Source organism: Herpailurus yagouaroundi, unplaced genomic scaffold (genome assembly GCF_014898765.1).
Source record: "Herpailurus yagouaroundi ecotype Mexico unplaced genomic scaffold, PumYag 182, whole genome shotgun sequence".
NCBI lineage: Eukaryota > Metazoa > Chordata > Mammalia > Carnivora > Felidae > Herpailurus > Herpailurus yagouaroundi.
Window position 1 is genome coordinate 22,182,227 of NW_024412413.1, and position 12,336 is coordinate 22,194,562.

The 12,336-nt window shown below is 35.4% G+C and overlaps 1 protein-coding gene across 8 annotated transcripts in view; it reads left to right on the plus strand.

Annotated features, from left to right (window-relative positions):
* ANKS1B (ankyrin repeat and sterile alpha motif domain containing 1B) overlaps window positions 1-12,336 on the plus strand; it is a 909,382-nt gene that overhangs the window by 447,679 nt on the left and 449,367 nt on the right. For all 8 annotated transcript variants that reach the window (XM_040491122.1, XM_040491120.1, XM_040491121.1 and 5 more), the window contains 2 exons: window positions 5,954-6,543; window positions 8,489-8,561. In XM_040491122.1, coding sequence (XP_040347056.1) covers window positions 5,954-6,543; window positions 8,489-8,561 — 663 coding nt within the window. The remainder of the gene's footprint in view (window positions 1-5,953; window positions 6,544-8,488; window positions 8,562-12,336) is intronic.

Below are 12,336 nucleotides of genomic sequence, written 5' to 3' on the forward strand. Positions count from 1 at the left end.
GCATTTCCTGATGATCAGTGATATTGAGGATGTTTTCATGAGTCTGTTGGCCATCTATATGTCTTCTTTGGAAAAATGTCTATTCATAGCTTTGGCCCACTTTTAAAATTCCTTTTTTTGGTGTTTAATTTTATAAGTTCTTTATATATTCTGGATAATAACCCTTTATCAAGTATGTCATTTGCAAATATTTTCTCCCATTCCATAGGTTGCCTTTTAGTTTTGTTGATTGTTTCTTTTGCTGTGCAGAAGCTTTCTGTTTTGATGTAGTCCTCATTGTTTATTTTTGCTTTTATCTCCTTTGCTTCAGGAGACACATCTAGAAAGAAGTTACTATGGCCATTGTCAAAGGGGTTACTGCCTGTGTTCTCTAGGATTTTTATGGTTTCAGGTCTCACATTTACATCTTTGATCCATTTTGAGTTTATTTTTGTGTTTTGTGTAAGAAAATGGTCCAGTTTCATTCTTTTGCATGTTGCTGTCCAGTTTCCCCAACACCATTTGTTGAAGAGACTGTCTTTTGTCCATTGGATAATCTTTCTTGCTTTGTTGAAAATTAATTGACCATGTGGTTGTGGGTTCATTTTTGGTTTTTCTATTCTGTTCTCTTGATTTATGTGCCTGTTTTTGTGCCACTACCATATTGTTTTTGTCACTACAGCTTGGTAATATAACTTGAAGTCTGGAATTGTGATACCTCCACCTTTGCTTTTCTTGTTCATGAATGACATATGAGACCAGATGGACTTAATAGATATATTTAGAACATTCCACCCTAAAACAGCAGAATACACATTCCTTTCAAATGAACAGGGAACAGTCTTCAGAATAGATTACATATATGATCACAAAACAGGCCTCAATAAATACAAAAAGATTTAAATCATACCATGCACCTTTTGTGACCACAATGCTATGAAACTAGAAGTCCACCACAAGCAAAATATTGGAAAGACCACAAATACATGAGGATTAAACAATATCCTACTAAACAATGAATGGGTCAACCAGGAAATCAAAGAAGAAATAAAAACAAATACATGGAAACAAATGAAAATTAAAACACAATGGCCCAAATCCTGTGGAATGCAGCAAAAACAGTTTTGAGAGGGGAGTATATAGCAATACAGGCCTACCTCAAGAAGCAAGTAAAATCTCAAATAAACAACCTACCCTTATATCTAAAGGAGAACAACAAATGAAGCCTAAAGACAGCAGAAGGAAGGAAATAATAAATATTACAACAGAAATAACTGGTATGGAAACTAAACAAATAATAGATCGATGAAACCAGGAGCTGGTTCTTTGAAAAAATTAATTAAATTGATAAACCTCCAGTCAAATTTATCAAAAAGAAAAGAGAAAGGACCCAAATAAATAAGTCACAAATGAGAGAGGAAAAATAACAACCAACATCACAGATTTTCTATTAATATTAGCACTCAAATCCCTGGAAATGGAGAAATTTTTTATATTCTAAAGAGGAATAAAATGACCCAATAGACAAAAGTTATGATTTATAATATAAGAAAAAAATCACTCATTTTCCATTATTTGTTTTTATCTTAACATGAAATTTGGGATTTTATTGCTATTCAGGTATTTATATGGGTGATAAAGATCAGGGGCAAAAATGGGTAAAAAGAAATTGAACTAGTTACTATTTGATACTTTTTCTGACATTTCTTTGAAATGCTAATGATGCTTTGAGTAACTATCAGATTGAAATTCACACATATTTAATTCTATACCTTGGCATGAAATATACACTTATCAACAGAGAAGTGTGAAATTAAATAGGACAAGTTATGAAAACAGTTTAATCTATATACTCTGCCTCAATTACATCTAAATAAATAGTAAGAAAATGCAAAAATCCTCTCCAAAGTATATTTTAAAAATACACAAGCATAAACAAAGAAGTAAATCCCATATATTTGCCATGTCAAAATAACAATCTTTACTGAGTGTTTAATATAATCACTACTACTACATTTATTTGTAAAAATGAAATCCTTTAGATTAAAAATTGTTGAAATAACATAAGCATACATTTAATGTGTTCTATGCCATTGGCATACTTCTACTATTTTAATAAGTCTTCACAACACTTATAGGTGTACACAATTACTATCTTTGCAGATATGAAAATATAAACACTGCATTGTCAGAATGTATTGTGAACAGCGTATTAATTCTTCTTTGAAAACTGGGTTACAGGCTGAATCATTTATCTATCATTGAATATGAAACCACTCCAAAACTTAATGGCTTAAACTAACAGCCATTTATTTAGCTCATGATTCTAGTGGGTATTTTCTTCTGATCTGGGCAGCCTCAGCTAATCTTGGCTGGGTCAATAGGCATACTGGCCTAAGATTGGTTAGTCATAGATGACCTCACTCAAATGTCTGGAAGTAGGCTTACTGTTGTCTAAGATGACAGAAATGGCTGGTGTATTAACCATGCCTTTTTATTTTGGGTGTGTTTTGTTTTGTTTTATTTTTGCTTTTGATTCTTTGACATCTTGGGACCTTTCTGACCTTGGAGGAACTGCCCTTCCCAAGTTTAGCTAAATCTTAGAGATAGTCAACATGGCCTTCATATGCAAACCAAACAATCCACAGCCATAACCCCACCCCCCACTATCTTTATTAGGCTCTCATGCTCTGGGGCACTTTTCACACCAGGACCAGATGACTAGGGACAGTTCCTATGCTCTAGAAGCTGCTGAAATGATTCAAACTAGCCACTCCTAAACCTGTTTACCCTGTTTCTCCTACTCCTTCATATAGAAATCACAATAAAGGCTCTTGCTTACCTTTTCCCCAGCTCATTCTGCCTCCTAACCAACCCTGGTGTTTCCCCTGTCCTCCTCCTCTTGGGATCTATAACAATTTATCTTTTCAATGGCAATTGTCTCCTGATCTGTTAGCCTCATCAAACTTGGAAAATAATAAAACCTACAATTTCAAATAGCTGAGTAATGTATTTCATCATCCATCAGACAAGTCTGGGCTTATTCACATGGCAGCAAGTTTGCAAGAGCAGCAAGAGAACAAGCCCTAATGCACAAGTGCTTTTCAAGTCTCTGCTTATATTATATGTACAGTTGCTCCATTGGCCAAAGCAAGGTATGTGTCCCTACCCAGAGTCAGGTGGGAGGAAAGGATACAGTGCAGGGTGTGGCTTTGGGAGCCATTGCAGATTTGGGCCGTGCCATCAGTCTACCAAATACGCATTTCATGAGGTTTTATGTCAACTTCTCATTCTCTTTGATTTGAGTAATCCTTAGAGTTTGGCCACTGAAATAAGCAAGTTGCCTTTTGACAACTCTTAGCAAAGATGTTACCAACTATCATGATGCTAAGAACTATTATTCAAAATACAAAGCTTATATGCTAATAACTAAATTTTCTTTTACTTAGGAAAGTCACTGCTTATCACTAGAGGACTTGGACAGTATAAAGCATTTTGGGGTTGTATTATCGTCATTTTGGTGAAACCAGAGAGGGGATGATAACCTAATAATAATATTCACAGAAAACTTTAAATAATATTATGCCCCTAAAACTCTTATTTATCATGAATATGGTCAAAAGCCTCTTGACTGAGATTTAAAGAACCTTTTTTCCCACAATAGGCTGATTATTTTCAATTTTCTTTTCATAATCACACCCTTTAGCCTTCTTCAGCAAGTTTCAAATTAAATTCTAAACTTCCTTATTTCTGAATTCCTCCTTCCTTTCACATTGTTTACCCATTACTGTCATCCAAACCAACCTGTTATGTTGTAAAGGACTATGGATCCAAGTAGCGTAGGAAGAAAAAGAAAATACATTGGAACAGAATGCCAAGTTTTATTTCCTCTTGGTATTATCTTGCTTCATGGTGGTGAAAAAAACCTTTTTTAGTCCACTTATCCAAATTCCAGGAACAGTCATAAACAGAAGAAAACAAGTCCCCTCCCACAAAGGGTTTACTTGCTTGTCTTTGAAATGTAGATTGTTCTTTTATCTGAATGGTAATTTATTTTCCAGGCCATTGGATATGGGAATCTGCTAGATCTTAGTTTGAATCTCAGCTTAACTGTTTACTAGCTAGAAACTTCAGGAACTTAAGTTGCCTAAGTGTTCATTTTTACTTCCAAAAAATGGATATAATAGGCCATAAACTCTAGCCTTTAGAGAGAGTTCAGAGGTGCCTTAACTCACTCTCCATTCACTGTTCTACCTCAGGAAGGGTCTCAGTCGTGAGGGAAGGACAGGAGTTATCAAGGGTATAGTGTTGTTACACTGGAAAGGGATGCAGTTTTTGTGGGAAGACAGAGTGAGTATTATAGCATTGGGTGGGCACAGAGTATTCCTCCTTTAGACTGTTATCTCTTGGACCTCTCTTCCTAGCATTCCTCTCTTCCATCTCAAGATATCGTCGTGATAGGTTGGAGCAGGGGGACATGGTCTGCTTGGAAAAGCCCAGCAGGAAAGAGGATTAGGTCCAGGGATATTCAAGGCCAGGAGCAAACCTGCTTCATCAGATCGTAGGGATAGAACAGTATAGGGACTTGGGGCCAAGCTACCATAAAGTTGATTTGTATGAGGCATCCTCTGGGCAAATATCTATTGAGACTTAATTATGGTTGCCAATTTGTTTAAATATATAAATGCAATATTCTGGTTATATCTCTATCAGATACTCATGATTATTATTAATCATTTCACAGAATTGTTTCACAGATCAAATGAGATCTTGTAAATATAATCCCTAAGTCAGTGCCTAGTAAATAGCACATACCTGTTAAATGTTACTTATTAATTTATGAAAACTTTGGTGTTTGGGGTTTATAATATTAATCAACTTCTTTAAAGTGTAAGTCAGCAAGTCAGCTTTGGATTTGTTGTTATTATCTACCATATTGGCTATTTTTGACTCTTTCACAAGACTGGGTTATAGGCTTATCAGGTAATTTAACTTTTGATTGTGGTACATATTTAGCTATATGAATTAAAATGACCAATCAAAAAAGTATATTGACTTCCTTTGCTAAGTTATTTGGCCAGGGTTTTACACACTATATCTTTAAAAGACAAATTAGGTCATAAAAAAGCATGGTATATTTTAAGTCTCAGAGAACATTTATGTTTTATCTTTAAAAACTTACAAAGCAATAAATTCTTCTTTTTTCTTTTCTGCATTACATTTTCAAAGATCTGAAGAAATTAAAAAATAACTGATGCTATTTCAGAGAAGAAAGAAAAAGATGGCTTTGTATTAATAACTCAACATCAGTTTATTTTAAAAGTGTCTGGCTTTTTAGTGATATTATGGATTACGTTGTTTGCTTATGTTAAGCCTGAACAATCCTTTTTGTATAAATTATAATTTATAGAATTATTCTTAATATTATACTTAAAGTGATACTATTAGTTTTATTTACTTTAAATAACTTCTAATTATGTTTCTTTTCAAGATTTTGTTTCTGAATTTATTTTCTGGGAGAAGGGCAAAGGGATATCATTATGTATGATCTTGATTTACCTGCCTGATGTCCTCCTACTGCACAATGATTCGTTTATTGTGAGGGTTTAGACACGGGAATTTTTTCAAATTAAGAAAACCCAGCTTTAGTATTCAATATAAAATATATGCTCTGGGGACAAGGAAGAACAGTATGCAATTACTCAAATAATACTCAATTCATATCTTTGAAATACATCCAAAGGTATGTCAGGAATATCTGGTTCACACACACACACACACACACACACACACACACACGAATTCACTTTATACTTGGTACTATGGGGTCGTGGGTGTTTCATAGGGTGAGGATATCATTGTGTAGCAGCAAATTAAATGTCTGGATATTGCACAAATTTAAAAGGCACTGCTATTGTATCAGGGTTTTTGGAGTCTTTATAAACAGCCATCCTGATGCCCTTCTCTTTTGCAGATGACCCTTCTCAACAGGAGGATAGCGATCCTCCAAAAGAATATGATCCTGGGCAATTTGCAGGCCTTCTCCATGGATCCTCTCCAGCCTGCGAGTCCCCTGAAAATCCATTTCATCTCTATGGGAAAAGAGATGAACGTGAAGAAGGACAAGATGAAGTCAGTTCAGCAAACAGTCCTTTGCCTTTCAAGAAATCTCCAATAGCAAATAACTCAGAACCTTTGGTAAAGAAAATTAAACCCAAAGTGGTCAGTAGAACAATTTTTCACAAAAAAAGCAACCAACTTGAAAACCATACTATTGTTGGCACCAGAACAACTAGAAGTGGATCCCGGAATGGAGACCAGTGGATTGTGAACACGGGAGGATTTGTGGAAAGAGCCTGTACCCTGGGGAGAATAAGATCATTGCCAAAAGCCCTGATTGACATGCATTTATCAAAAAATGTCTCTAAATCGGATTCTGATCTCATTGCATACCCTTCAAATGAGAAAACACCAAGAGTTAACTGGAGTGAATCTTCACCTGCTGAACATACTTCTAAAGGGAATTCTGAAAGAACACCATCCTTCACTTCTGAATGGGAAGAAGTAAGACTTGTTCTTGTTGTTCTTTATATAAAGCTTTGGAGTCAAAGGAGGTTTGGGGGAAGGGTTTTAAGTTTTAAGTCTTTCAGAGGCAAAAAAAAAAAAAAAAAAAAAAAAAAAAAAAAGCAGATGAATACAGTTCCAAGTAGAAGGGCAAGGTTCTAGGGGTTATACATGATAATTTTGCAGCTAGTGTAAAAACAAACACAATTCCACACATGTGGAGAAATCTATTGTTTCCATAGAAATTGATATCAAGCAGAAGTAATAACTAGCTGTGAGGTACAAGAGAATGTTCACAGTATGTCCTACCAAGCACTGCAGCTGACAAATTGAGAAGTCTTTGTATTTCTGATGTTCTGTATCATTTTGCTACTTACTAAATTCTTTGTTAGCTCATCTCCCTTCTTTAAAGTATCTTATATTTTCAGAAGAGCTCCTTATAATCTTAACCTTAATGGTAAACGGAATAGTTCTGGCTCTTCCCCAAGTTCCATACAACAAACCCAAATTACTTAATATTTCCCTTTTACAGCTACCAGAGAGATTAAGGAAAAAGATGTTGAGATCGAGTATCACTAATTTAAACTCTACTTAGGGGAGCCTGGGTGGCTCAGTCGGTTAAGCGTCCGACTTCGGCTCAGGTCATGATCTCACAGTTGGTGATTTCGAGCCCCACATCAGGCTCTGTGCTGACAGCTTAGAGCCTGCAGCCTGCTTCAGATTCTGTGTCTCCCTCTCTCTGACCCTCCCCCGTTCATGCTTTGTCTCTCTCTGTCTCAAAAATAAATACAAACATTTAAAAAAAAAATTCAAACTGTACTTAAAGACAAAGTCTTCCATTTTATAGAATTACTCAGAAAGTAAGTGCCCTTGAAAGGTTATGAAATATCATCCTTTGTCCCTAAGGAGGACTACATCATAAAATAATGAAGTTCCTTGCCTTTTCTTGAATTTCTTCAGAGAATGGACCACATTCCCACTTAGCCTTTCACTCTAATGTTTCACATTTTTTTCTCTCAAAAGACTGCGCCAGTTGGGTTGGGTTTTGAAGCACAATAGGTCACTCTAGTATTCCGAAACCTGAAACCTAGAGATGTCTGATATTGACATTCTGAATTGAGCTATTTGGGAAAATCACTTAATTTCTCTGCATCTGTTTCAGGGTGAACAAAATAGGGCACTTAAGTAATGCTTATTGCCCTTTCTGAAACCTGCTGTCTTAACACACGTTGCTAGGATAATGAGGAGTGGGATTAAACCATAAATGACTAAAACTTAGTCATATCTGCCTATAAATACTGTTCCTACTTGACTGATAGTTTATTCAAGTCTCCCCATTTCTTATATTTATTAATTCCGTGAATAACATCTGAAATCATTTCTGCAATGAAGCAGAATTAATTAACATTGAACTTATCTCTTAGAATTAAGGTGTTTCTACAATTGGATTCTTGTGAATGCATGCCATGCCACAAATTAAGCTTGTGGCTGGTCAAGCCATTTGGTTCCAATGGCCATACCCACAGATGAAACCCACCCTTTCACCAGTCAAAAGACATGCATGCTCTCAGATGGAAGAGGAAGAATGCCTGGCAGAATGAACATCTTCACATGAACTTATCCCTTAGCCCCATCACTTTCTGAGTTTAAAGAATACACAGTTCCTAACTTACGGACCCACGAAAGTCCAAAGTTCATTTTAGGAAATATAAAGAAAAGGCAGTCTGATTTTGAAAGTTTAAGGAAGGGAAGCATAATTTATATTTTTAAAAGCAATTCAAAAATTGTCTGCTTCCTTTTAAACCTTTCTCAGCCAGACTCTTAATTGTGGTATTGCAAAGGTAATAATATCAAGAATGTATGCTTCTGGAGTTTGGAAATTATTTTAAAATGTGATGCTAAAAGTGAATTGATAATTTATTTATATGGCTTTTGTTTCTCACAGATTGACAAAATAATGAATTCCATAGATGTTGGAATTAACAGTGAACTTGAGGAAATGAATGGTGAGACCACAAGTAAGGAAACCTTTATCTTCTACATTGTAATTAATAAATGTGCTCAAGAATTAGCTAGAAAATGTAGGAATCTTTAGATAATTCCATGTTTTATTATAATGATAGCATCTACAGATTATTTCCTTACACTCAAATCAAACAGCCATGACCTCTAAATATGAGTTGTAAGTGTGATGATTTAGCAACTTGAGAGATTTTTTTCCCCAGGTGCTATGGCAGTTAACGTTAATGGAGTTTCAACTTTGTGTAGAGCTAAGTATGCAGCACTTCAAAGTGTTATAGAGTATGATGACTTAATACACTACGATTTCCCATTCAGTGAAATGTCCCATTCATTCTGGCCAAAGTGATTAACAACTTACCCCCAAGTTACAAGCTCCAGTATGGCAAGAGCTAGGTGTTACTTATCTTCATGTATCCCAGAATACCTAGCAGAATGTTTCACAGTTTTGCAATCGCTGTTTAACATATTGCCCTTGCGAAGTATTATTTTCTTCTTTATAACTAAAGCTCAGAGTGGAATTCCATTTGAAACTTTCTTTGAAGACTTTTTCCTTCATACTGATGGATGATGTCAAATACGAGACAGCTAAACCTAAAAATAACAGTCAAATTCATGCTAAAGAATCTACTATTCTGGATAGAGTCAAAAGAACTGGCTTCATTTCTAGCCAGCCGTTAAGTAGTGGTATAACTGTAGATTATTATACAGGTCTATAAAATTTGGAGTTAAAACAAGTGATTGCTAAGTTCTAGAAGAACTCATGTTTAAGTTAGTAGTGATAGTTGATGGTTTTGTAGAGATAATAGGATTAAGATCTGTAAGAGAGAAGTCCAGATATAGCATAGGATAAACAGCTATGGGATTTTGTAGCCCTTTGGTCACCAGGGCCTTTTAAACAGTATCCCTAGTGACTCTTAAGCACAAGAAAGTTGGAAAATGGCTCTCATATGATGCACTGGGCCTGGGTGGATAAATAGTAACATTGAAATTTGGGGTTGCAGCCACTGAAGGGAATATTCAGGCCTAGATGAACACCTTACTCATTTCTTCTATGCTGGGACAGGTAAGAAATTATTCCAATATGGCTGGACCCCATGTTAATTAAGTGATAATTGTTTTAAAAGTTTGGACAATTTTTTTTCTGAAATGCATATTTGTTTTAGATTTTAAAAACTGAAAAATTATGAAAAACATAACAAAATTATGTGCATATGTCTAATGACACAAATATGACATTAGCTCTGGGATAGCATGTATAGCCAGGTCTCTCACACAGAAAGGCTGATAAACATTGAGGATTTTTCTAGTATCCAAAGAACTAGCCTAGGAATATATGTTGCCACATAGTTCTTTCAGACATGCTTACAAAATAATTTGAAGAAAGTATAGGAATACAGATTTTTAATTGATATGAAGTTAAGAATTTATTTTTTTTTTACCAATAGGAAATTCCCTGATACTGAGAATGTTCAGGCAGAGACATAGTGCTTCTGTATTGGAAGATTTAGGTGACATTGAACATTAATGCTCTAAAATTCTTCAAACAGTATTAGAATTATAAAAAATAAACATGATTATAATGAAAGATTAATGCTATAATAAGGGTAAGTGTTAATTAAAAATGCCACTCAGGCAAAGCTGCCTTTTAAGGGTACTTTAGTAGTAAACAAATCCACAGATTATTACCCCTAACTCTCCTCTTTCTACTGTTCATACCACCATCCTACACCCTGCCTTTATTTATTATTTTTCTACAGTGATAATGAAAATGAAAGTAGAGACTTAGTCCTCAAGGATTCATTACTATTAACAAAGACTGGTTCTGTATGTGCCTTAATTTTTGCCTTTTAATTACATATTAATTATACACTGAGTGATTGTACCATGTGGCATTCCAGTTGCCCTTTAGGTCATTTGTGAATTACAACTTTACTGGGCTGCAGGCTTTTCCCTCTTGAGGCTAGATAGAACTAGAGAGGTGACAACCCCATGAAAATACATTCCATGACTATGTACTGGGTTACCAAGTGTAGTCAGGGAATCACATGGTGAAACAAAAAAATCAAACAAATGTGAATTCAATTTTTTTAAGATTTTTTTAAATTTTATTTTTGAGAGAGAGAGAGACAGAGAGAGCATGAAGGGAAGGGGCAGAGAGAGAAGGGTACAGAATCCGAAGCAGGCTCCAGGCTCTGAACCGTCAGCATAGAGCCCAACACAGGGCTCAAACTCATGGACTATGAGATCATGACCTGAGCGAAGTCAGTGGCTCAACTGATTGAGCCCACCCAGGAGCTCCTGATAGACATGAATTCAAATCTCAGTTCTGCTGTTTACCAAGTGTTTGATCTTAGGCAACTCATTCAGTTTCCCCATTAACAGAAATTAAGATATCAATATAGGAAAATTGTAGAGATGTGTCTAATGGCATATTGGTAGAGTCTGACACATGTAGATATGTACTATATTTCAGCTCCCCACCTTGCCCTACCATGAGAGAGATGTGGTGTTTGACACTGTGGACATATCAAGATAAACACACATTACCCTTCCTTTAAGAACTTCATGATGTCAGCTAGTTTCATAGTCTTTGTGGTTAATTTCCTGTCCTCCCTGGAATAGTGGTGTGCCACTTGTTTTACAGGTAGTAAGAAGCCCAACAGTCAATTGGTACCAGAGAAGAGTAATTACTAAAAGAGATTATAAAACTCCATGGTACCCTGGAAAAGAAAAGAGAAAAATCTAGACTTGATTTAATTACTTTTATGAAATCTGGATGTTCTCTATTTTCTTGACAATGGGGAAGAGATTTGCAATGAAATTAACAGGAGGTATATTTAGAATAAGTGAGAGGAAATACTACTTTACTTAGTGTGTGTTGTCAGTGTCTAGATTTTGCTTTGGAAGGCAACTGAACCAAGCCTGGCTTTAACAGAGCTGCACAACTTTATGAGTTTTGTGACATTTGTGGCTAAAAACCTCAGAAGATGATTGGGAGAATAAAATCAGAAGCAGTGATGTATCAAAGATGAGCATTACATTTTCCATGCTCTTTCCTATTTTGTTTCAATGTTCTTGTTTGCCCTCCCCACCACCTGCACGTTTGCAGTTTCAGGTATTTTGTAAACAAAATATTTATTGGACCAGTAAGAGATTTGGAACACTTTCATCTTCACACCTAAAAATAAGAACCAGATCAAAGTTTGAGCAGGCTCTGTGAATCATCAACTAGTTCCACTCATAGAAAACTATTTCCTCTTTTTTTTTATTTCCTCAGAAATTTTATAGTAGTTTGAAACCTATCTGACAACTCCAGCTATCCAGGACTAAGATAGAAATAACAGTAAATAAAATTTACTCAATCTATGTTTTGTCAGTCTTTTAGATTCTCATTCATAATATTAATAGACAATTTTCATGAACATAACTTCTGATTTCCCACTTGAAATCAGATTCAAATGCCAAAGAAATTGGCATTGGCAGTAGGATTCAATTATATTGAATACCTCATATTGTATAGAACATCATGTTCTTTGGTGATGCTGGATACATGATGTGATGATAGTGCATTCTACATCATCACATACTCACGCATATAGGATTTTCTCAGAGAGCCAGTTTTGAAGTTAGGTGGACTCAGTTTCAGATCCCAGAGTTGCAATTCACTTGCTCTGTGACCTATTTGATCTCAGGTTCCTCCCTTGTAAATTCAGATTTTTGACAACCACCTCATAAGACCTCTGCAAGATTAAATTATGTACTTGTACTACT